Here is a 27,661-nt window from a genome sequence, read left to right as displayed (position 1 = left end):
TAATTCAATTATCCAAGTTTCAAATTCCTAAATTAAAAAAAACAAACAAATAAATTAAGACAAAAAACAAACACAAAATACAATTCACAAAATAAATAACTGGTCTTTTTTATACAAGAAGTAACCAAAATAAAACATGTCACCAGCCACAGACTGCCAGGCTTAACACAGAGGCTAAAAATGTTTGTCCAAGTCTTTCACTGCCATTTTCCTTTTCTTCTGAGAATATTGAACACCAGTCACTGCCTCCGGGTCCTTTTTGGTATGAGGTACATTGTATACTGCTCACATGTGCTCTACAGAATAAAAAATCATAAAAATGTCTAAAGCAAGGAGTTATTTACATTCAAACTATAACAAGAGATTGCAAAGCAATATGGTCCCCTACCTGTTAAACTTCACTATTTTAAGTTTGTTAAATATATTTGTTGCCATAGCAACCAGAATTCTTGCATTATAAACAACATGAAATGACGTGCAAAATGTCCTTATTGTCATCTGTTCATGTTTCAAGTTTCATGAAAAAATACTTAGAACTTTTAAAGTTATCCCAGGATCCAGAAAAGTGTAAATGACTTAGACTAATATATTGAATTCCAAAAAGACAAAATACTTTCAGGTGGTTAACATTAAATAATTTATCTAGCCCAGGGCATGACAATACTTACCATGAATTTGTGGCCCTGTAAGTCCTCTAGGTAAATGCGCTTAAAGAGCCGCTTTGCTGTTGGATTATTTCCCTGCCAAACTCTGCAGTATCTTCCATCAACTGGTCAATGGTAATTAAAGCACATAATGACAATGTATAGGGAACATAATTCATGAATTGTTTTAAATATAAAGTTGTTAAATGGTCTTTAGAAAGAGAACTAAAAACGAAGTGAATACATCGCAAAGCACTAAGCATAACTTAATTTGTTGGTATGATGAGTACAAATTTATTATTGCTATAATTAGAATGATGTGTTATTCTATTGGTATGAAAATGCACACTCAGATACCTAAAAAACAATTCCATTGGTTTAATTTTTTATTTACAAGCAAATACGTTGAATTGATATCCCCCGCCAACATGCTTCTGGACACATAAGTATTATATTTGACACTCAAACAAGCATTTTTTAAAGATACAAAGGGCCATAACCCCGTTTTTAACAGATGGTGTACTATTCCATTTGGCGTGCATCATCCTCTTATCCATATATATACTCGAACCAGACTTCAATGAAATCCGCCAAAGCACTTCCAGGAGATGGCCTTGGACACACAAAAAGCATTTTTTCAAGATACAAAGGGCCATAACTCTGTTATTAACTAATGGTGTACAATGCCATTTGGCATGCATCATCCTCTTATCAATATACATACTCATACCAAGTTTCAGTGAATCTGCCAAAGCACTTCCAAGATATGACTACGGACGGATGGAAAGACTGACAGACGGAAGGATGGAAGGACGAACAGACAACGCCAAAATAATATCCCTCCGCCTATGGCGGGGGATAATAATAAACATTAACACCATTAATGAGCATTGAGTGCTCAACATGCACTGTAAAAAACTTCCTTAGCCTGCAGTTCCATAACCTTGCATGATAAAATTCCGATACTACATTCAACGTTATTAATTTCTCCACATAGGTCTTATTACTTCCTTTTTCAACCTGCAAACTCCACTAAGTGAACATTTGGGTGACAGCTGCTTTTAAACTAATATTTGCCATACTAAAACCTCAAATATCACATAAAAAGGTCTACAATAATGTCATAAGAAGATTAAATTTAAAGGAATATTTAGAAATAATAAAAATCACAAACCTTCAGTTGTTGTTCTATTCCTAGACAGACTGCTCAAATACGGTATGCATCACTCTTTAGCAATATTTCATGTCACTTTCCAAATGATATAAATACATAAGTATTTTAAGAAAGTGTTTTTAATGGAAAAACTAATGACTCTCCTGTTTGTTAAATGTCTTTAACTTTATATTAACAAGTTAAACCAGTACATTGTCCACCATTTTTCATGTTTCAATCTAACAGGTAAACTTTCTGTATTTGAATTCAGCCAATTAGAAAAGGCTGTTATATCTTATAACCAATAGATTGCAGCAAACATACCCAACATCTGATGTACAACACATGCTTGGCTTATCAGATAGATTGTTATTTGACAACCTGGACTGGCTGAGTTTGATATTGAGAAAAAAACAGTGTGTATACCACTTGGACAGGGTTAAGGAATTTAAACTTGTAGAAATTGCTTTGAAAGTAACAACTACTCCTACTTCTGCAGAACTACTACTTTAATTACTTCAGCATCAACAACACCACCAACAACAACAACAGCAACAATAACAGCAGCAACAGCAGCAACAACAGCAGCAGCAACAACAACAGCAGCAACAGCAGCAGCAACAACTGCTACTACAGCAACAACTGCTACTACTGCTACTTCTATTGCTACTACTATTGCTACAGAAACTGTTAATGCTACTACTTCTACTACTACTACTACCACCACAACCTCTACTGATATAAAAAACACTACTGCTACTACATCAATTACTACAACAACAACACCTACTACAACAACAACAACTACTACTACTAATACAGCTACTACAACTACTACTACTACTGCTGCTGCTGCTGTCGCTACTATGAAGTCTATTTGGCTATTTGTAAGTGTAAGGTGTTCTATATGTGTTCTTATTCCCCATAAGAACTTTTGTAGAACTTACTGGTTCTTAAAGCGTTCTAGATGTGTTCTAGAACTACATTTTAAAACATTTTTAGAAATTTTTAACCATATTTTGTCCTTGAAATGTTCTAAAAAGATTCTTGAAATTATTGGAACAGTTTCAGTCCTAAGCCATTTTCCACAAATGTTCTGGATTTATTCTAAAAAAACTGTTTTGGAACAATTCCAGAACATACGTTTTAGAACACAAATATGGAACAGTTCCAGAACTGTTCCAATTTCTAGAACAAATTTATACCCTAATTATCTTTATTGCATTTTCTTTTAAATACAAAATACATTATGCAAATAAATGCATACATGTATTAAACTACAAATACATTTCAGACAACCAGCGAAAATTTTCTAAGTTATTTTCCATTGATTTCCATCCAAGAAAATGTACAAGTTATTTTCCATAACGATTTCCGTTAAAAAAAAATGGCTAAGTCCAACTTTCCATGGTGTTTTCCATACATTCCGTGGAAATGCATGGAATTTTAGTCAAGATTCCGTGGAATTCCATAACAGCTTCAGATGGAAAATTGGCAAGTGGATGGAATTCCATCAAATTCCATGGATTTCCATCGATTTCCGTAGAATTCCATAATATTTTCTATGGAATTCCATAGAAAAGTGCTAATGACTATGGCAGATCTACAGACGGGAACAGCATAGACCCTGATGAGACGCTGCATCATATGGCGTCTCATCTGGGTCTACGCTGTTTGCCAAGGCCTTTTTTCTAGACGCAAGGCATAAATGGGTTAAGGGATTTATATCAAACAAGAGATACTTTGTACTATGACATTCATTATTTTTTGAGTTACTAGTATTGTTTCGTGTTCTATAACAGAATTTAAAGTATTGTATAAAAAAAATTAATCTTGAAATTCCAGATAGTTCACATGTTTTGGATAAATAAATTGTTTTTATGTACCCCAAATTATGCCCCTTTAATGGAAGCATTCAGTATTTGCTTTGTCCATGCTCGCATCTTCCCTTGTGTTCGTTAGTCTGTCCCGTATCTTGTTGCCTTTCTTGTGTTGATTATGACTAGGGTACTGCAATATTCAATGGATTCAATTCTTCATGTACTGGTAATAATACCGGTGCAGAGTAGAAGGGCCATTATTGTCACTTCAGGATTTACAGAGTTATTTGCCCTTTAACCAATTATCTTAGCGGAGCATTATTCCTGTAGTATTAACATAACTTTGATAAAACTGTACATTTATAGAGGTTATTGACAAAAATTGTAGAGTTCAAGAACCAGACCTCTTGTCACTATTTTTTGGAATTATTGGCCTTTTTTATGTCTCCCAGTCTAAACTGGGGGACATAATGTTTTTTGCACTGTCTGTTTGTTTGTTGCTTTGTTTGCGTCAAACTTTAACATTGGCCATAACTTTTGCAATATTGACGATAGCAACTTGATATTTGGCATGCATGTGTATCTCATGGAGCTGCACATTTTAGGTAGTGAAAGGTCAAGGTCATCATTCAAGGTCAAAGGTCAAATACATGGGGGGATTTGTGTTTCACAAACACATCCTTCCGATCATGATTGCCTCCATGAAATGACATTGAGTACTACTAATGCACACATTGAATTTTATGATTAAATCTTATTGAGAGAAAAACATTTTTGTCTGCAAACATGGTGACAGATTCAAACTTATTTAGTTTTCCACTATTTATATACTTATATTCTGTAATAAATAGTTGCGAATTTCTCACATAATGCATTCATAGGCGCGGCAGGATCTGATAAACTTCGAAATGCACACATTTGTTTCATTAGAAATAATTTTAAACAAATGCACATGTCCATGTTAAACTCATCAACAACATAACAAACTTGATGAGTTGTTCCCATATTAGAGGAAACATAATCGAATGTATTGCATTATTTATTGTTAACATATGTGATTATGTCTTCAGTTATAACATAAGTTACAGTTCTACTTAACGCTGAATAACACATCCTTAGCCGCGCTCTGGGAAAACGGTGCTTAATGCATGAGCGTAAATCGTTGTCCGAAATTAGCTATAGGCTTATCAAGGACTCATTCCATTTACACTGGATTTTTTTTTAAAGAGACCTGAAACAGTCCATACAAACGGTGTTAAGTGATCGAAACTAATAAACAGTAGAGTAATGGAACAGAGTTCACTGTGCACGTTTAATCTACCGGTATTCAATATAAAGCAAACATGAAATACATATCGTGTAATATTATAAATGCTGTTAGTCAATTCAGGTATTTAACTGCAAATGACAAATTGCTACAAGTAAACCGTTTTCTTAAGTAATTACCTTGACCAAGTCAGTTTAGTTTGAAAAAGGGTGTAGTTTAAATACAGTATTATTCCGATATTACTACACTATTGATGGACATATGTATGCATGTGACGTCAGTCGAGATTTCTCACACAATTTCCATAACATAGACGTTTGAATACATGGTTATGTCGTTGTTTTGTAATGTGTGCACTAAATAAGAACATGCGCCTAACGTGTTCGTGTTATATATTCAACAGTGTTTAAACCGCCCGCACATATTTCACAGGCTATAAGCTTATCCTTCCGTCGCGACCATGGAACGATGTCCACTTTGTTGCGGAACCTTCCACAAGCCGAAGCTTCTTCCGTTCCTGGATACCATGTGTTTCACGTGCCTCGATGAGTACGTGCTTAGGCGCGAGCAAATCAGACCTTCCCGTGCTTATTGTGTGGCTTGGAACTTTCGGAACAGGAAGGCGGCCTGTGCAAATTCAACGTGAACCAGAACATCAAGGTGGAACAGACAATCGAGCGCGCCCTGGCGGCCCCAGACAGTCCCGTGCCGTGCGAGGTGAAAATGAGCTAAGGGCCGCTAAGTTTTTTTTATAAAGAAGTATTTGTTATGCATTTTTGTTTATCGACAGACCATAAACAACGATTGGGATGTTTCTGATGCGTATAAATGTAACCGTGTTTAAAATTTGCTGCTTGAAGTTCATTGTGTGATAGATTATGCGATTTCAAAATGCGAGTGGTTAAATCAAACAATATACATGCATACACAATTTATGTAAAAGAGCAGTTCTCACACAGTTTGTGATTCGTTATAATATGAGCCGTTCTGGGGAAACTGAGCTTAATGCATGTGCAGTCCGCATGGATAATCAGGGACGACGCTTTCCGCTTTTATGGAATCTTTCGTTATAAGGAAGTCACTTTTTAAAGAAAATTAAGCTTAGACGAAAGGTGTCGTCACTAATTAGCCTGTGTGGGCTGCACAATCTTATCTGGCAAGACACTTGACGCACATGCATCAAGTCCAGTTTTCATAAAACGCGACCCCTATATTGCCTAGTGCATATTTATTGGTAATATAATTATCGAGATATTCATTCATGCTACTACTTTTGAATACAATCTTATTAAAGTGGTTTCTTATAACCATATAATAAGGATCTTTTTTAATTACAGTCGGAAACGGTACAACTACTCTTAAATAGTTTCAATACCATAAAAAGCACATTATATCAACGGTTATCGTCAGAACCCATACGCAAGACTAGTATTTCCCATACGTCCGTGTTTCCAAAAAGACCAGTGTTTCCTAAACGCCAGTGTTTCCCATACGTCAGTGCGTCCCATACGCCAGTGTTTCCCTCTCCACAATACCCATACGCCCGTATTCCCCCATAACCCATACCATAGTGTTACCCATACGTCTGTGTTTCCCATTGACAAGTGTTTCACATACATCCAGGTTTTCCACCCCCAGATGTGCGAAGAGAAAAAGGACGCCAACCAGCGCTGCCTTGACTGCGAGCAGAACTTCTGTGGAGCCTGTAGCCGGGCACCCCTGCGCCTGAACGTGGTTTGAAATCACGCCCTGGTCAACCTGTCTGGGAGAGAGGGAAGGCACTTCATTATGACCACTGGTGGGCGGTCGGTTTCACAGTTGCAGGTCTTTTCTCCCAAGATTGTGTTTATGTACAGAGGCATAGAACAGCTGTTGGGTGCATGTATGCACGGGAGTAGTACCATCTAATATCTCTTTTAAGTGTGAGCACGTGCAAATACAACTTTTGACATATAACAAGTTTTAACCTCACACACGAACTCTAGATGACAATATACGCTCCGTGCTCTGATAGAATATGCCGTTTCTGAGACAATTCTATGTAAACATTTTATAGTAAGAAGTGCATGCAAGAGTGTAGTGCGTTCAATTTATTCATATACGACACATGATTACATATATAATCAGATAAACAAATAAAGGGAAGTTTATAATGAATATAAACTACATATACTGCATAAAAACAACACACTATATTGGGTAGGTTACTTAAACACTGGAAAACAGTATATATGGACAATAATTGTTGTGACGTAGTTAAGTTGCGTATACAACTCTAGAAGGACGAGTAACAAGAATTAATCCGTGAGAGAAAAACTACCCAAGACCAAAACACGAATTCGTTAACAATAAATTCTTCACCCGTGTTTCGATAAGTATATACGTCATGAAGTTGTATAAATTCATGATAATAATTACACAGTATGGTAAAAGCTCATTATTTTACATTAAAGGGTGTTGTTTACAGTTTTTGCATTTGTTAAATCTAGCGAGAATCATTCAATAATTTATATTAGCGAATATGGCGTCAGCACAAAATTTAAAGAACACTAAAGAAATGAACAAATCCAAATTGTTCAATTTGTTGCGTATATAAATCTGTATAATTATATCAATTTCGAATGATGAATCGAATGTCACTTGTCAATTTTGTAACGTCCTTAGTATTATAGCTCTCCAGTTATTTTCATATTGAACCTGTGAAAACCTGTTTGATTATTGTCACTTTGATAGAATGGTGCTCCAGGAAATAGAGATTTTACCGAGACAGCCATATTCTTGTTCGAATTTGCATTGCGTAATGTAAATGCCGTCCTGCTGCTTTATCCAGTGACAAATATCTGTCTCATTGTCAGATATGAAACACAACGACAATTCGCAACACACACACGCGTCCCGTGACTTTGACCATTCCACCATTGACTTTATATCTTGAGTGGAAACACGAATGCATTGATAAACTACCTTTCTGATCGATTCAGGAAGGTGGGACAGCTGTGAAACCGCAAGACCTGTAGAAAATAAATTAAGCGTGTGTAGACTTGTCAGGTTTGGAAGAGCTGCACAGAGGCCCGTTGAAGTTGCAAAAGCAAGAACTAGACTTCTAATGCTTTTACCTGTGACAGACATCGATTGTAAAATGCGGTCCTCTGATAATCGTGTAAAAACTATCTCACACGCACGCATAAAGGTGCAGTCTAAATTACTTATATCGGTTTTGTACCTACATGATAAGTACTTGAGTTTTACACCCTGTAGATCTAATTGACCCGTGTCATAAAGCTGCAGATACAGATACGACAGTGTTTCTCTAGATTTCGAAATGATTTCCTGTAAACGATGTTGTGATTCTTGATGAGATGAGTGAACTTGAATGCTAATGATGTTTGATATGTTCATATCTATTAACGTATTTAAAGCATATAGGTATTTCTTCCGAATTAAACTGATGAACCTAAAGTCTATATGACTGATCGTCAGTTGTAAGCACGACTGCTTATTTGCCAGCCCTTCAATAAAGCCATCCACTATAATGTTTTGTGCTGCTCTCTCTGGGTAAAGAAATAAGAATATGTCCAGGTCTGAAATAGAAGTCAGCTTGCTTTCCAAGTCGCATGTTATGACATCCGTGATGTGCTTTGATATTCTTTCCGCTGCTGGGGCACACATTCCACACGTGAAAATAAATAACTGACCAATGTCCAGAATAGACTTATAATCACAATACACCGATTGTATGGTGCTCAGGATGTTTTCAATGTCCGACTGATTCATTGCAATATACAACGAAGCTAGAAACTCCTGAATTGTTTTGTGTAAGAACATGTATGGAACATTCTTTCGCGAGCTAAGCGCCAACGATTTTTTCTTTGTGATAATTCCTGTCTGAAGTAAGTAATCAAGTTTAGTTTTTGTCATGTGATTAGTGATAGTGTTTTCCGCAAAGACTAGCGACGATTCTTTACTAGTGTCTGTTAGTGTTTTAAACGCAAGCGCACTCGCAGAGTAAACCAGCGACCTATTATCTCGCAGAAACTCCGTTGATTCAGTTCCAATGATTTGTTTTATTTCATTAACACACATTTCTTCAGTGTCAAAATTTTCAATTTGAAGTTTTTGCAACCCCTTGGCTATGTGCATATCAAGCATATTCATGTATACAGAACACAGTGAACCTTCCACTAAACGTCCAACGTAAAACTGATGAACTAACTGCACACAAACAGCTGGTACTGTGATGAGATTGCCCAAGCTTTGAGCCTTTATTATTTCAATGAAATCAATGCATTTGCATTGTTGATCATTTCTAGAAATACCGTCCTTCTCAGCTAAAACAGTAATGACATTTTCCGCCAAGGTTTTGTAGTTTGTAACGCCGGAAATTTCGAACAAACGCGTTAAAGTATCGCTCATGATTAAGTTGGCAAGTTTCCATGGGCGTGCAGTGATAAAGTTGGTTATGTTTTTTCGCTGTAAATACTGCGGCATACTTAGGTCTTTACCGCATTTACAAGCATAGTCCCTCGGCGGAGGAGAGGCTATTTCGGGGTGGTACCATTCGTCTGCAGCGTCTGTCAGAACAATACATTTATGTTCCCAGACAGAGTTATCCCAAACTAGTTGGTTGCTTTTTATGGCATCCTTCACCATCTGACTGACGTTACACTTTGATCCGCTGTAATCACGTAATGACACAAAAAACAGAAATTTGTACTCTCGCAAAGTGTCAAGATCGCTGAAATATGTTGGGTTTGACGTTTTACCTGTGGAAGTGGCTGTTCCCGTGAACGTTTCCAAAGTGCTTGCACCATTTTTAGAATGGGCTTCACACCAATCTAGAACTAGCTTTGTTGAAAACGTCGTTTTTCCGCAACCTGGATCGCCTTGGATATAAATGGTATTCACCGGATTCCCATCACGATGCAGCAGCTCTCTGTAGCAACTCACATCTGGTCCCGCCCGTGAAGTCGTGTCCATCTCACCCCCGCCATGTCTGTCTTTCCGGCCTCTCTTAAGTTCATGGATCGACGGGGGAACATAGATCCGTTCTAAAGGTACATCTATGTCAGGATCCAGCATCGACACCGGCACAACACACCTTTCCCGGTAATGTTCGATTAACCACGTTTGGATTTCTGAAAATTAAATTGTTGTGATTTAAAACTATTTGAGAAACCTACTAAGTGTTGCTTTTATTGTTTACAGTGGAAAAATGATGATGTGGATGGTGATGACTATGACAACGATTAGGAAAATGATAAAGATGATGATATGATGATTCTTTTTAGTTGCAGCATATGGTCGTTCTCAGCAAAATTGTGAAGAATAATTAACTTCAATACTTTTACATGATTATATTCTTTTTCAGACATATCATAGCATAGCATTCCTAGATATACTAGATATTGTTCAATCACGTTTAACCTACACATTTTAGATAAATAAACACAAAATAGAAACATTCAACAGAATGCGCTACAAAAAAATCACACATTTCTCTAAATTAAAAACATTACGATATACCGGTACTTATTTCGTTTTAAGATTGTTCACTCATGTATTTATAACACGATTGCAACATAATAGATTACCCTCGGTATTTTCCGTTGCAAAACATGCTTGTTCGTACAAATATACAAGTTTTAATAAACATTTAATGACAGGTATAAATTAACAAAGTTAATATGTTAACATACATCAGTAAACATAAGAAACAAGTAACATATGATAATAAAGACATACACATGACAGGTAATGCTGTTGTTTTTGCTGCTTTAATCGTGTGCTATTTTATCATGATTACAGTTATGACGACGATTGGATGAGGCACGGATTAAAGACAAGATATCAACGTTTAAGTTATTTACATAAATCAACTTTCAAATTCTAGCTAATAAGAGCTGTTAAAGACAACGCATTCGACTTTTCTTTCGCCTTGATAGTACAATGTTCGTTTCTGATATATATTGGTCATTAAGACATAATTGATGTTGAATATCTGTAGTAGTTATAAATTACATGTCAATTAAAGCTGTATATGTAAACATTTAAATGTGAACTTCCTACGCATAGAGTACAAACATTACGACTCAATACTTTCATACAAAATCAAGGTAACGAACACCATTTTTTCTTTTTGTTAGTAAAACTGACAATGACCCAACTAGCTACAACAGCAATCCTACTCTAGGCCTGAATGAAAACTACCTACAAACAAATTGAAGAACAATACCCTCATATATGCTGACGTATTTGACGGGGAATTCGTTTGTTATTTTATTATCACTGATATTGACCTCACTGGCCCAATATGCAAAATACTCCTGTAACCAACATACACAATTTCAGCACAATAGCTACATTCAAGCTAAAGTTATTTAGCAAAAAATATTGTTATAATTTTTAACAACAATGACCTTGACCCTTTTGGTCCCACATGCAACCCGATGCAGGTCAGAGTTATTGGCCTTGGTTTGAGACCGAGCATGATGATCATGAAGACATGTATGATGTTTTATGTATTCACTGAGATATGTATATATACTTGTTGCATGTAAACTTAAACTTTGCTTTCAACTTGCACACAAACCTTAACCTAAGTCATTAAGTTAACAAGAGGACCTGAGGCCCAAGGTCGCTTGCTCACCTGAGACTTCAGGGAACTGAACTGCTTTCAGCAACTTTTGAGATGTTTTAAAACCATTTTCAAACTTGGCCAGAATATCAACTTGAGAGTTACCACCGTTTTACAATAGCCATATAAGAAAAAATGCCCCGACTCCTGGCGGCCATATTTTGATACGAGCCGTAACAATTTTTTAACTCAGCCAAGCTATTATAAAAAAAATGTTCGGACCAAGTTTCATTAAGATTAGAATATAAATGTGACTTCTATGGAGTTAACAAAGTTAACAAAGTTTTACTATAGCCATATTAGGAAAAATGCCCCGTCCCATGGCGGCCATGTTTTTCAGCAGACCGTAACCGTTACTCGTCCAAGATATCATTAGAACAAATGTTCCGGCTACGTTTCATTAATATTGGACAATAAATGTGACCTTAAGACTGTTAACAAGGCTTGACAATAGCCATATAAGAAAAAATACGATGTTTTTCAACAGACCAGAACCATTTTCGAAGGCATCCAAGATATCACTAGAATAAATTTTCTGGCAAAGTTTCCTGAAGATTGGACAATCAGTGTGGCATTGTGAGTGTTAACAAGATTTTAATATAGCCACATAAAGAAAAATGTCCCGCATCCTTATGGCCATGTTTTTCAACAGACCGGAAATATTTTCTAACTAATCAAAGATATAATTAGAACAAATGTTCTGACTAAGTTTCACGAATATCACGAAGTGTTAATACGGTTTTACTATAGCCATATGAAGAAACATGACCTAACCCATGGGGGCCATGTTATTCAACCAACCGAAACCATTTTCGACCTCGTCCAAGATATCATTGCGACATATCTTCTGACCAAGTTTTAGGAAGATCGGAAAATAAATGTGGCCTCTGGAGTTTAAACATGGCCAATGTTGACGACGCACAACAGACGACGGACTAAAGGCGATCACAAAAGCTCACCATGAGCACACTGAGCTTAAAATAGGGACATTATCATGCTGAAATGCTGGTACGAGTTACACGTAGAATTAAATGCCTTGATTAGAGAATGTTCATAAGGATACAGAACAAACATGCCATTTTTCAATATCTATAATTAATATAAAGAAATGGAGTTGTTGCAAAAAATAATTTACCATAATTATAGTATAAAAGGGGAATAATTCTGCTAAATTGCAAGTCGGACTTTTTCTCCCACAATGACCACGAACACAGTCTATTCAAATGAATACATGTAGTAGAAACAGTTATATGGAAATGTTGCTTTAATCTACTTTAATTTAATTAACCACATGTTTAACCTCACACAATGACCCCGAACACATGTGCATAGTTTCAATTGAATAACTAAGGTGGAAAAAAGCTACATCGAGAAATTGCAAGTTCACCTTAACCGAAATTCAAAATATGACAATTCTATCTAGAACAAGAGATGTGTTTGTCAGAAACACAATGCCCCCTACTGCGTCGCTTTAAAGCCATATATTTGACCTTTGACCTTGAAGGATGACCTTGACCTTTCACCACTCAAAAATGTGCAGCTCCATGAAATACACATGCATGCCAAGTATGAAGTTGCTATCTTCAAAATTGCAAAAGTTATGGGCAATGTTAAAGATTTCGGACGGACGCACAGACTGACGGACAGTACAGCTGCTATATGCCACCCTACCGTGGGCATAAAAACAAACCTTCTCAACACCCTATTATTTGTTTACTCACAGTGGGCCGCTTTTATAATATCAAAGGCAATTACAGCTATCAGATGCTTTACCCGCAAAATAGACGGACAAATGATGTGCTGTGTTTTTAATTTTCGCGACTCTTAACGACTTACGCGTGACCGTTGTTTTCAGTTCAAATATGACTTTCGGAGTGGAATATAGTGGCCGTTGGCCGTAATGGACAAGTGACCGTTGTTTCAAGTTTAATAAAGAGTGATTTTCGTCAGGGGGAATCCAGACTGATCGTTGCCTGCAGGTGACCGTTATTTTCAGGTGACCGTTAGGTCAGTTTCGACTGTTATTGTATTTTTAAATAAATTTACTCTAAGGTTAGCTTATTATAATTGCTTAGCATGTTTCTAACCTAAATCCGCTTTCATTTATGCGTAATGCCCGATCCAAAAGTCCTCTTATTTTTCACATCAACTTAGTCATTTTTATTTGTAAAAGGTACAGAAACGCTGAACATTTCTTAAATCAGTGTAGTCTTTTGTTTAAATTCAGAAAATGCAGTATCCCCTGTTCGATAATGTCATGGAGTCACGACCACATTATTCAGTTGACTTGCTTTCATACTGAAGTTCGAGTGCGTATGAATTTGAATTCAATATGCATGAATACGTGTTGGTGTGTTTTTAGATGGATTAAGTTAGTTAAAGTTGAAATAACAGTGTACGGATAACTGGCCTCCAATTCAATCGGTGAGAATAATTCGATTTTATATTTCTTTTCTATAATGAACTCCAGCACTGACGTTCAATGATCATAAATGCGAGGAGAACATCGTTCACGCATTAAATTAATAAAACATCTGTATAGATATGTTACTTATTGATAGGAGCATTAAATTACGTATGAGTTATTTCTTTGTCGTATAAACTGCATCTTTTATCTCAAGGAATAGACCATTTGCATAAAGTGTTTTGGAATTGTAAGGATAGAACATATTTACTAAACATCATAATTCAGTCGCGACGTTTAAATCATTGAAAACTTTGGTTAAGAAGAGGTGCTTAGAATTTAATAATGTGTTAGTCTGTTACTGGCGCGTACCAATACACCTCTAATGGGAAAAACATGCCACAGGTTGATGACTGGAGATATGAACATTCCCATGGTCACTAACTTTAAATTCATCTTTGCATAAAGAAATAGAATAAAAGTGCGACAACAACATGGTAGATAGAAGTGTTTCTGGTTATTTCCATCGACTATGTTAACGTCTGAATAGATAACGCATTTTTCTACGCGCTGGAACAAAAGAAGAATGTGTTAATATATTTTAATTACTCAAATGTAATTGTTCATGAACATACATAGTACCTACCGATTAATGTTCTGTTCATTGTGGCATTGTCTTTATTATTCAGCACTTCATGTTTTTGCCTTCGTATTGTTTCAAGTACATCATCTCTTTTTCCGTCTATCGTTTCAAGTACATCATATATTTTCCCGTCTATAGTTTCAAGTACATCATCTCTTCTCCCGTCTATCGTTTCAATAACATCATATATTTTCCCGTCTATAGTTTCAAGTACATCATCTCTTTTCCCGTCTATCGTTTCAAGTACATCATATTTTTTCCCGTCTATCGTTTCAAGTACATCATCTCTTTTTCCGTCTACCGTTTTAAGTACGTCGTCTTCTTTCCTTTGTATTGTTTCAAGAACTTTACTTAGCTTTTCATTAAAAGCATCGACCATTTCATTTACAAGTTTATCCTTTTCTTTTTCAAGAGCCTCTTTAATTTTTGCAATCAAATTTTCTTTCAAGAGCTCAAAGGTGGTTGTAACATCTTCAGTAGTTATTGCTAGCGTTCCACTCTTCAGCTGTGAAATAGAAAGTGAGCAGTAATTATATAATTGATTATCAAATGCTGCATCACTTTTAAACATGTTTTGCCGTTTTGCAAATAATTTTTAAAGCCAGTATATAATTTACATAGATACACATGTTAACCTACATAAACTGCTATACATTTTAAAACAAGAGGTCAAAGATGTTTAGTTTAAACCTATTTATTTTAGCTCGATTGCATCGAAAGCCTAGGGCTTATATAAACGCTCTCGAGTCCGTTTCCTGGGCATGGAACCAGTACTTGGTGTCCTTGGAGGAGATCTAAAGAACGCTCCCAAGGTGGGGATCAAACCCGTGACCTCCCGGTCGCTAGGCGGACACCATATCCATTACACTACGGCGACAAAGATGTTTATGATCGGTAAACTGTGCAATGGGGCATGGTCAGTTTCAAACAGTGGCATAATTTGAACAAGAATTTTAAAGTTACTTTTCTACTCAAAATTAACGAAAATTTCGTACAATATTTCGTAAAATAAAGCTCAACAATTAAAAATCATTGTTCCTTATGGCCATTGTCGAAATTTCAACGCCAGATGTTGTCTGGTAAAATAGATGTTTGTGGATACAAAATGCTGCGTTTTTATTATGGTTTTAACATGGTACCATTTTAGCGTTTGTGTGTCGTATCAATAGATATATTCGCAGGAAATTAACATGGAATTTATTGTGGTCACAAATAAATAAAAACGAGCATTTGTATCTACAAAAATCTATGTAATCATACCACATCTGGCATTGAAATTGTGGCTATTGCTATAAGGAACACCGATTGTTTAGGTGTTAACTTTATTTTACAAAATACTTTACAAAATTTTCGTTGATTTTGAGCGTTATAGAGACCAGTTTGATTCCAATGATGTAGTAGAGGACCGACCACTATTTGATTTTACATGCCAAACTTTACAACTCACTGTCTTATTTTTTTCATAGAGATTTTAACACATATTTAACCATATGTATACGTCTATATCAGTGATTTTTCTTCGCTTTATATTGTACAGACTGTGCCTTTTTGATTGGGAAAAAGGCGCGATAGACCAGGAAATTGGGAAAAATTAAACCTTTTTAGTATGATTATAAATAACAGTTTACAAATTGTTCATTAGTGCATGTTCAAATGCTTTCTAAAATTCATATTACTAAGTGCTAGGGAATTAAATTGCTGTATAATAAACTCAATAAACTAACTTTTGTGTTTATTGTAAAAGTTTGGCATATTTTGGTGGAAATTTTGGTAAGATATTTGGGAAACAATGTTACTTTGTACCATTGGAAAACAGCCTTTTTTCACTTTTTGCAATTGGTAAGAGGCTGTAATTTTGGCCAAAAAAATAAAATTGGTCTATATAGATCATGTGACCACAGGGGTGTGGTCGGTTTTGATCTTAGGGGCAATATGTTCGAAAACTTTGAACAGGACCAATTTATAATGCTTAATACAAATATTAGAGGAATCTGTGACTCATGGTTTCAAAGAATAGGTTTTTTACCTCACATGACCCATTTTCAAATTCGACTGAGAGATCATAAGGACAAATGTTCAGACGAAGTTTCATAAAGATTTAATTTAAATGTGACATCGAGGAAGTAAACTTCACTATATCCATACAAGGAAAACTTCCCCATCCCAAGGCAGCCTCAATATATCTCAACGGGCTTGAATTATTTTCAAAATAAGCAGAGCTTTGATTAGAACAAGTGTGGCTGACATGTTAGGGAGAGAGACAGAGAGAGATAAAGGGGAAACAGAGGCCGAGAGAGAGAGAGAGAGAGAGACGAGAGAGAGAGAGAGAGAGTTTAGTATGAGAGAGATAGAGAGAGAAAGGAGATAAGAGATGAGAGGGGGAGGGCTTGTGATCTGTTCGGATTTGATTAGTTGGTCTGGCTGACCTGTGATTGGATTTCCGTCTGGATGGTTGTGTCGTCGCTCTCTATATCTCGCTTCTCAGCGCTTACTCTGTATCGTCTCTCTCTCTCTTTCTCTCTCTCTCTCTCTCTCTCCTCTTTCTCTCTCTCCGACCTCTCTCCTCTCTCCTTCTCTCTCTCGTCGCTCTCTCTTCCTTCTCCCTTCTCTCTCGCTCTCTCTCTCTCGCTCTCTCTCTCTCTCGCTCTTCTCTCTCTCTCGCTCTCTGCTCTCTCTCTCGCTCTCGCTGCTCTCTCTCTCTCGCTCTCTCGCTCTCTCGCTCTCTCTCTCTCTCTCGCTCGCTCTCGCTTCCGCTTCTCTCTCTCCTCTCTCTCTCTCGCTTGTCTCTCTTGGGCTCTCGCTTCTTCTCTCTCTTTCCTCCTCGCCTCCGCTGCGCGCCTGCTCTCGCGCGCCTGCTCTCTTGCGCTCGCTCGCTCGCGCGCTCCTCTCGCGCTCTGCGCGCGCGTCGCTCTCGGAGCGCGAGAGACTGAGAGACGAGCGCTCGCGCGAGAGAGAGAGCGGAGAGAGACAGTCAGACAGACCAGACATACAGACATACAGCCGGACGGACAGACAGACAGACAGACAGAAGACAGACAGACAGACAGACCAGACAGACAGGACAGACAGACAGCAAGATATATAGAGAAGGGAGAGAGAAAGAGACAGAGAAATGTACGGTACCCATGCGTCATACCTGTTTTTAACTTGTCAACTGCAGTCTTCGCCGTCACCTGGTGGTTACATGTGTACAGGCTCTGCAACAGCGCTTCTAGGGTGTCGATGGCTCTGTCCCTATCCTGGCTGTTCATGGACATTGCGGGCGCATGCCGTACTTCACGACCCACATCTCTAGCCTGAAATGTAAGCTTGTTATATTGTTGTTTGCATTGTGTGAGTGGATGCATGTCTTTGTTAACATTGGTGTATACATCCTTTTATATTTTGTAAAACTTAATCATGTACAAACGAGTATTCATAACATGGTAGAGAACGTCGATTTAAACTTATCATAAATTCTTTGACTCATTCAGACATAACATTAGTATCATAAAACAAGAGGGCCATGATGGCCCTGTATATCTCCGCTGCTGAAAAAAAGGCGAAAACAAATATTCTCTGCATGTGCAAATACTTAAATATAGGCCTTATTTAAGCACATGTACACTTTTGTAGCCCCCTGGGCTGGGTCAAATTTAACCCCAGGGGCATAATTTGAGGGAACTATATATAGGACTACTATATCTCACTACATACAAAATGTGGTAGCCCTAGGTCCTAGAGTTAAGGACGAGAATATTTTTAAAGTTTTCACAAAATAAGCAAGATATAAGTGTATTTGATGTTCACTTTTGTGACCCGCGCGTCAGGGTCAAATTTGACTCAAAGGGCATAATTTGAACAAACTTGATAGAGGACTATAAGATGTTACTGCATACCAAATTTGGAAGCCATAGTCCGAATGGTTTTCGACAAGAATTTTTTTTAAGATTTCACAAAATAGGCGTTTTATAAGCGTGTATTATCCCCACGCTTTTTGAAAAGCGTGGGGATATTGTGGTTATCTATGCCGTCCGTCTGTCCGTCTGTCTGTCAGTCCGTCTTGGCCACTATCTCCTCCTACACTATAAGCACTAAAACCTTGAAACTTACACACATGGTAGCTATGAGCATATGTGCGACCCTTCACTATTTGGAATTTTGATCTGGGTCAAAAGTTATGGGGTTTGGGGCGGGGGCCGGGTCAGAGATTTTCACTCATTTTTTATGTTATTTTACATTTACTTCTTTATTTCTGCACCGAGTTACTTCAAATTGATACTGAACCTCTCTTATGACAATATGGTAAATCTCAACTATGCATGGCCCCATTACCAACCCTGGGGCGCCCCGCCCACATAGACCACACCCACCCAAAATTGCCTTTTACTATAATTTCTTCATTTCTACACCGATTCACTTCAAATTGATACTGCAATTCTCTTATGACAATACGGTCAATCTCAACTATGCATGACAATACGGTCAATCTCAACTATGCATGGCCCCATTACCAACCCTGAGGCGCCCAACCCACATAGGCCACACCCACCCAAAATTGCCTTTTACTATAACTTCTTCATTTCTATACCGATTCACTTCGAATTGATACTGAACTTCTCTTATGACAATACGGTCAATCTCAACTTTGCATGGCCCAATTACCAAACCTGGGGCGCCCCGCCCAAATAGGCCACACCCATAAAAAATTGCCTTTTACTATAATTTCTTCATTTCTACACCGATTCACTTCTAATTGATACTGAACTATTCTTATAACAATACGGTCAATCTCAACTATGCATAGCCCCATTACCAACCCTGGGGTGCCCCGCCCACATAGGCCACACCCACCCTAAATTGTATTATACTTAACTTCTTCATTTCTACACCGATTCACTTCTTATTGATACTGAACTTCTCTTATGACAATACGGTCAATCTCAACTATGCATGGCCCCATTACCAACCCTGGGGCGCCCCTGGGTCAAACATGCGGCGTGGGGATACGCGTCGGCCTCTGCCGCGCCATTTCTAGTTCAATTTTGTGACCCCCCAGGGCAGGGTCAAAGTTGACTCCAGAGGCATTATTTGAACAAATTTGGTAGAGGTTTATTAGACGTCACTACATACCAAATTTAGTAGCCGTAGGCCGAATGGTTATGGACAAGTAGATTTTTAAAGTTTTCACAAAATAGGCCCCATATAAGCGTATGTTCAATTTTGTGACCCCCGGGCAGGGTCAAATTTTACCCAAGGGGCATAATTTGAACAAACTTTGTAGAGAACTATTCGATGTCACTACATACCAAATTTGGTAGCCCTATGCCTTCTGGTTAAGGACAAGAATTTTTTTAAGTTTTCACAAAACAGGCACTATATTTGATCCCTGGGACATAATTTGAACAAACTAAGTAGAGGACTATACAATGTCATTACATACCAAACTGTGTAGCCCTAGGTCTAATGGTTATGGACAAGATGTTTTTTTAAGTTTTCACAAAATAGGCATTCTATAAGCATATGTTCAATTTTGTGACCCCAGGGGCAGGGTCAAATTTGATCCCAGGGATAAAATTTGAACAAATTTGGTAGAGGACTTTTAGATGTCACTACATACCAAACTTGATAGCCCTAAGCCGGATGGTTATGGACAAAGGATTTTTGAAGTTTTCACAAAATATGCATTATATAAGCATATGTTCAATTATTTTATGACCCCCCGGGGCAGGGTCAAAGTTATTCCCAAGGGCATAATTTGAACAAACTTGGTAGAGATTTATAAGATGTCACTACATACCAAATTTGGTAGCCCTAAGCCCAATGTTTATGGACAAGAAGACTTTAAAACTTCTCACAAAATAGACCCTATATAAGCGTATGTTCAATTTTGTGACCCCCAGGGCAGGGTCAAATTTGACCCCAGAGGCATAATTTGAACAAACTTGGTAGAGGACTATAAGATGTCACTTCATATCAAATTTGGTAGCCATAGGCCCAATGGTTATGGACAAGCAGATTTGTAAAGTTTTCACAAAATAAGCCCGTTATAAGCATATATTCAATTTTGTGACCCCGTGGCAGTTTTATATTTGATTCCAGGGGCATAATTTGAACAAACTAAGAAGAGAACTATTACATGTCACTACATACCAAATTTGGTAGCCCTATGCCATACGGTTATGGACAAGAGATTTTTTTTAAGTTTTCCCACAATAGGCCTTATATAAGCATATGTTCAATTTTGTGACCCTCGGGGCAGGGTCAAACTTTACCCCAGGGTCAAAAAATTTGAACAAACTTGGTAGAGGACTATAAGATGTCACTACATACCAATTTGGTAGCCCTAGGCCCAATGGATATGGAAAAATGATTTTTAAAGTTTTCACAAAATAAGCACTTTATAAGCATATATTCAGTTTTGTGACCCCCGGGGCAGTTTCAAATTTGACCCCAGGGGCATAATTTGAACAAACTTAGAAGAGAACTATTACATGTCACTACATACAGTCAACTCTCCAATAGGGGGTCACACCAATAGTGGGTCACTATCGTGTATTTCATGAAAAATTATAATCTAATCAAAAACAATTGTTGCATAGTGTGTCCCTTGGATAAATGTACAATTTTACACATTTGTGAAAAGATGCTTCAACTGTTGATCTGACAGGGGAGATAATGCTGTAAACATTGATCCTTTATTGGCAATAGTGAGTGCTTTTGTGTACATCATTTTATTATAGGTAATATTTATTTATTTTCAATGAAACCTTTTTTAATCAGAAAAATGGTTAAATGACAGCGTTATAAACTGTTTATTTTATAGTTTTTGTGATCAAATGATATTATTCATTGTTGTACTTTCATTGGTCAGTTTTGCAAAAAATCAGAAGTGTACTGAGGCAAAATAATAATACAGAAAAATGATATAATATCATTTATTTCTACATCTTGTCATATATACACAAAAGCCAAATGGACAAAATTCTAATGAAAATATTTAACCTTTTTTGGTATGTGATTCTCTATTGGAAAGTTGATAGTATCAAATTTGGTAGCCCTATGCCATACGGTAATGGACAAGAAGACTTTAAGTTTTCACAAAAAAAGGCCTTATATAAGCATATGTTCAATTTTGTGACCCTCGGGGCAGGGTCAAACTTGACCCCAGGGGCATAATTTGAACAAACTTGGTAGAAGACTATAAGATGCCACTACATTCCAAATTTGGTAGCTCTAGGCCCAATGGTTATGGACGAGTAGTTTGGTAAAGTTTTCACAAAATAGACCCTATATAAGCATATGTTCAACTTTGTGATCCCCGAGGCAGGGTCAAATTTAACCCCAGGGACATAATTTGAAAAAATTTGGAAGAGAACTATTAGATGTCTCTACATACCAAATTTTGTAGCCCTGTGCCCAATGGTTATGGACGAAAAGATTTTGAAAGTTTTCTCCATAAAGGCCTTATATAAGCAAATTTTCAATTTTGTGACCCCCGGGGAAGGGTCAAATTTGACCCTTGGGGCATATTTTGAACAAATTTGAAAGAGGTTCACCCCAGGAACATTCCTGAGAAATTTCATCAGAATTGGACCAGTTATTTAAGGAGAAGATGTTTAAATGAAAAATTAACGCACGGACGCACGCACGCACGCAGGACGGACGCAGGACCATAACATAAGCCCTGCTGGCCTTTGGCCAGTGGAGCTAAATACTCGTTCAACTGCTTATATTCTGCTAAAGTATTGTACGAATTGTAGTTCTTCGATGTTACTATCGAATTCTATGTTAATTCCGTAAATGTAGTTAACATTTCTTTACCATACTTGAGTGTATTTGTCATATAATAAAGTCATTCATTTTTATTGAAGTAATAAATTTGTTTAAAATAAATGTTCAATAATATATATTGCATAGATTTGACTTACATAAAGGGAAAGTGACTTCTATTCCATTTATGGACTTACCTTGTGCCAGATATTGACCAGTTAAAATCAATTAGATTTGGAGAATAGCTGTCTCTTCCATAAGGAACCCCATTTACAGGTCGCGCAAAGTTGTACATTGAAATGGGCCGTCAATAGCCATTAGATTTCTTGATATTGTTAATAGATGATGCCTTTATTTATTGCCATGTCCTATGTAACTAAGCTTCTGCAATGTCACATGGCCCATTAAAACAAAACTCAAGATTTTCTAAAAAAATGCAACTGCACTGTACAGTGTACAGGTAAACTAAATCAAAATTGTTAAAAGTTAAAGTACCATCATACATAGCAGGTTAAGGGTAAATAAAGTAACTTAACGCGGCTAAATACATCAATAAAGCACCATTTACACTTAATTGTACTTGATTATATATAAAAATTTTTTTACAGAAGTTAAACTGTCAAAAAGTGCGTTTTTTCTGATTTATGGTAATGGTCATGTTGCAAGTGGGTGGTTGAGTTTGTTTTTTTTAAATTGTATTTTCTTGTCAAGAGCATCACATAATATTGGCTTAAACAATTATAAAAATCCATGGGACTTGGGCTTAGTAGTTGGGTGAGCGGGGATTTGGTCCAAAGAGAGGGGTTGATTTTTATGACACCCTTGCGTGTTAACTGAAAATGTATTTATAATTTACAAATGCATAATATATTTACATAAATATTTTTTAATTGCAGTTGTAATGATTGCCACACATTGATTACTAGACATTCTGCAGTAATAGTACCTTGGTGCAGACATTCTCCTTTTGCGTCAGGTCGTCCTTGAAATACATTTGAAAGAATTCACAATTTAAAAGTACATTTACTATGCCATTAAAATCGGTATCGTCTGCTTTATTAACATCCTTGTATCCGTCTTTTGAGAGATAGCATTTTGCAATCTGCCACGGGTCGGCGCACCATTTACGCGCATCTGTGTTATCCCAAGTAGGGCCTCGAAAACTTTTTGGTTTTGTACGGTTGCGAAATCGGTGATGGTATACAATTTCCTTACACATTTCATTGCATAAATAAGCGCGGCAACGTTGAGACTTATGAATATCATGAAATGTGCAACTACCATATTTATAATGGCAGCATTTATTATCGGTATCGCACGGCAGCACATGTGGAGTGTGGCACTGACTGCAGACAACGTGCTCCAGGATACCGTGTTTTCTATTGATCTCTTTACGAATAGTGTCATACAATTCCCGAGAAGCCTGTTTTACAATGTCAAGCAGGCAGTGACGTGTGATATTCATACCCATGGCCGCTTTAAACCAGTTGAGGGTTTCCGGCTTGCGAATGATGTCCTTGTAATCTGACATTTTTCTTCACAATTATGTATTTGTCTGTAAAAAGAAATAGATATTATATATTAACTAAATATATAATACCATTGATACGTGTAATTAAGTTCTCTGTAATTTATATATTCTTAAAGTCTAATGATATTGAAATGTATACATTTCTAATAAGAAAATGGAGGTTTACTAAACGAAAGTGCATAAATTTAAGTCGACCGATGAAAATGTAATTAAATCACATTTACATCCTATACCTAAGCTACTAACAACTTACTTGGATTAACCCTTAACAACACTATATCTCCAAATCTATATAAATTTTGATAATATGCATTTAAAACTAATTTTAATAGAGATGACCTGTTAACATTTGTTCATTTTGCAATGCGGAAGTATTAACTATCAAAGGTAGACAATTCAATATGTTTTCTCTCCTATTCACAGTGTATAAACCAATTGTATCATACCCGGATGTTGCGATGTGATTGCCATGGCGAAATGAATATTTGGCATACGTACGTTGCTAGAAAGGTAAATTATTTTCCTTGTTTGTCATTATGATGGTCTTCAAACAGTTATTAATATTCAGATTTTAATACGATTTCTCAGGCATGCTGTTAGTGTTTTAGTATATTCAAAATGCCGATAGATTATATGTATCATAACAGTTATTTGACTTCAATTGCAATATATAACATACAAAAAAATGACAAACAGGATATTTTGGCATAGAGGAACATATGTTTTCCAGTTTTCTATGGTGATTTTCAATGTTTTAATAAACAACAACTTCTTCGAAGCGGATTTATACGTTCTCAAGGGAAACTTTATTCTCTACGACATCTTTATGTGCATAGTTTACTTACTTGTTTGCAGTATTAATCTATTGATTTGTATCAAAATAAACAGCGGTATGTTAATATTGCCGTTACGCCATGGCAATCACATCGGAACATCCGGATATGATACAATTGGTTTATACACTGTGCTATTGTGCTGAAAACTTTTCAATCTATCAGTTTAGTACATTTTTGTTCGGAGTTTAAGATTAAATAACACAATTTCAAGGCATCACACTGTTAAAAGTTTCAAATAATAATATTGATTAGACTTAATATATTTAGACATAACAGCCCAACCATTTATATCTTAAATCAATGTTTAAACTTACTAGACTTAGAATCTTTCATGCATAATAAAAACGGTTATGTTTTTAATTATTCTAAGAATGCGAATGAATTACACATTCCCAATTTGCTAACAAGATTTATTATACGCATTGACATTTTAATCTCCGTAGAGACATACAATCCAGTTACTACTATCAGAGAGGGCTTATCATGTAAATGCTTATTCAATTTTTCTTTGTATGTCCCCCAGTCTTTACTGGGGACATATTGTTTTTGCCCTGTCTGTTTGTTGGTTTGTTGGTTTGTTTGCGTCAAACTTTAACATTTGCCATTACTTTTGCAATATTGAAGATAGCAACTTCATATTTGGCATGCATGTCTATCTCATGGAGTTGCACATTTTGAGTGGTGAAAGGTCAATGTCATCCTTCAAGGTCAAAGGTCAAATATATGGGGGACATGGTGTTTCACAAACACATCTTGTTTAAAGTTAGTTTCTTGTGTCGATAATGACTGCATATATTGAAGGTATTCACCTGAATCTCAAAGGAATGATTGATGATTTTAAGGGAAATGCGAAGTACACGTATTTACAGAGTAATTGCCCTTTGTTTATTTCTTTATGTGTGGATCATCCATTAAATATTAACGAAGAGAGTGTTTGTTCATTTGGTGCATCACTCTTATCGTTTCTTACAAAAGTTCACATTATGGTTAAAGACACAGAGGTAGTACTGAGTATCAATATCATAACTCTTCATTCAGTATCACAAAGTTATTGTTCTTTGTTAATTTACATTTTTCAACAAATAAAACTTGTCTGTGTTTACCTACTTTGAAAGTCAGAATTACAAGTTTGGGTCTAAACAATTCTTTGGAGGAATTCCGACAAACAGTGACAGTACTTGTTGGTTCAGTGTCTTTGTTCAGGTTAAACAGAGACGCAGCTTACATAATGATCTACGTCTCTGAGTTAAACAATAGTGAAAATATATAAGGAAGTGCTTTTAAAAAAAATTATACTTTCGGATAACGTTTTCCATAACATTGAGTAAAAAATTATATATTGATCTATTATATACCTATAGATAATTGACTGAAATACTTGTTTTTTATATATCAAATACACGAGACAAGATTAGAATTGCGTATGATATTGTGAAATTCCTTCCCATATATTGGTACACTTCATTACGGCGCAATGATGAAATGTATTTACATAAATTTGCGCAGTTCAATATAATGTCATATTTATGCGCGGCATTTATCAATTTACCACTAAAATACGTATTTTCCGCAGTTGTACTTCCTTGGAAAAGTATAGTAAATATAAGACATATCTTACTAGATTCAAGTTTTTAAGGTTTCTTCTCCAAACCTTAGATACTGATGGGCAGCAAACAGCATAAAACCTGAACAGAACGCGAGTTACTCGCAGGCTGTTCTGGTTTTATGCTGTTTGCGCATAGCCATTTTTACTTTGCTTCTAAGTGGGAAAGGGATATTTATGTTCACATGTTCGTGACTTGTAATGTTGCTACATCTTAAGAAGGTACGTTATAAATGACATTTATTATTTATTATTTGTGTGTTCCAATGGTTTGCACCTCACTGTTCAACGGTTGATGGTATGAAATTGTATTACACCCCTGCTCGCTGGTGAAATACTACGTCACACAAGCACCTCGTTCTCGAGTGGTCATTGTCGACTCGGTTACTACTAAATGACGATAAATGTACCCCGGGTATTCTTAAGTATACTTAAATGTACCCCGGGTGAGAAAAAATATAGTTAAACGCACCCGGCCAACTAAGTCTGAACCCGAGTTTTATTCCCACCCAAAATCTGATGTCTAAAACGCGCTACGGAATACAAAACAAAATTCACTTTGAGTATAACCTGCCTCGACAGTCTTTTTGAGTAAGAGTTTCGATAATAAAGAGGCCATTTACATAATATTAACATAAATATGAACATAATTAATTTGAAATAAAGCCGACAACGACAAATCTAGCGTTAGAATTCCCGGGTACGTTTCAGTATATTTTTCGTACCGGGGTTGCATTTAAGTATACTTAAGAATACCCGTATCGCATTTAAGTAGAACCCGAGCCGGCAATTATCAATCGAGCGCAACTCGTGCGATTAAACCCATCGGAGTACCATACTGTAGTATTTCCTTTTTTTTTTACTGGTACTTGTCTATATTTCACTACATGGAATTATAGACTACAGAGTAAAAATACACATATTTCAGGACTGCCCTGATAAATCCACAGTTGCATCAATCTCTCTCCCGTGGCGACCTACGTCCTACACGGCCGTTAATCACGCTCAGGACCTGATGTTTTTAAATTTAACTGATAATTTTACAGGGTGATTAGGTTTTATATGTTATTTAAACATATTTCGTATAATTTATAAAAATTAGCCAATGAAGTGCGATTCAGCAATTATAAATTCATCCAAAAGTCTACAGAAACATACAATACAAATATTTCTGTCGATGAATTATTTTGCTTTCGATGAATTATTTTGATTATGTTGAACATTAAGTTATTGGTTTTATTGAGTATTACAAATTTTCGGTATACATCGCACAGTATGTTTTATTCATAATGGTGACTTCTTAATTGAGTTCATCACTTATATATTTAAAAAAACTACATCTTATTTATTATAGAATGTATTTATGTTTTGTAA

At 36.4% G+C, this 27,661-nt stretch overlaps 2 protein-coding genes across 2 annotated transcripts in view; both read right to left on the bottom strand.

Moving 5' to 3' along the window:
• LOC127849021 (uncharacterized) overlaps window positions 1–24,345 on the bottom strand; it is a 330,113-nt gene extending 305,768 nt beyond the window's left edge. Inside the window, exon 1 of the mRNA XM_052381744.1 lies at window positions 24,102–24,345. The gene's annotated coding sequence lies outside the window, so the exon portion shown is untranslated. The remainder of the gene's footprint in view (window positions 1–24,101) is intronic.
• Window positions 6,379–15,087, bottom strand: LOC127849019 (uncharacterized). The gene is made up of 3 exons (XM_052381743.1): window positions 14,569–15,087; window positions 8,294–10,019; window positions 6,379–6,646 (listed from the first exon to the last, which is right to left on the bottom strand). Exons 1-3 carry the CDS (start codon window positions 14,942–14,944, stop codon window positions 6,379–6,381), a joined length of 2,370 nt encoding a protein of 789 aa, XP_052237703.1. The 5' UTR covers window positions 14,945–15,087.
• Window positions 24,346–27,661: the final 3,316 nt, after the last annotated feature.

This window comes from Dreissena polymorpha, chromosome 10 (genome assembly GCF_020536995.1).
Source record: "Dreissena polymorpha isolate Duluth1 chromosome 10, UMN_Dpol_1.0, whole genome shotgun sequence".
NCBI lineage: Eukaryota > Metazoa > Mollusca > Bivalvia > Myida > Dreissenidae > Dreissena > Dreissena polymorpha.
This window is presented reverse-complemented; position numbering and strand designations above follow the sequence as displayed.

Excerpts from the sequence above, each read along its gene's own strand:
- LOC127849019 (XM_052381743.1), bottom strand. The coding sequence starts at position 14,944 with ATGGTCGATGCTTTTAATGAAAAGCTAAGTAAAGTTCTTGAAACAATA. Across the intron at positions 10,020-14,568 it reads AATGAACAGAACATTAATCG|AAATCCAAACGTGGTTAATC; the intron begins GTAGGTACTATG and ends TTTAATTTTCAG. Across the intron at positions 6,647-8,293 it reads TACCTATATGCTTTAAATAC|ACAGGTTGACCAGGGCGTGA; the intron begins GTTAATAGATAT and ends CCTCTCTCCCAG.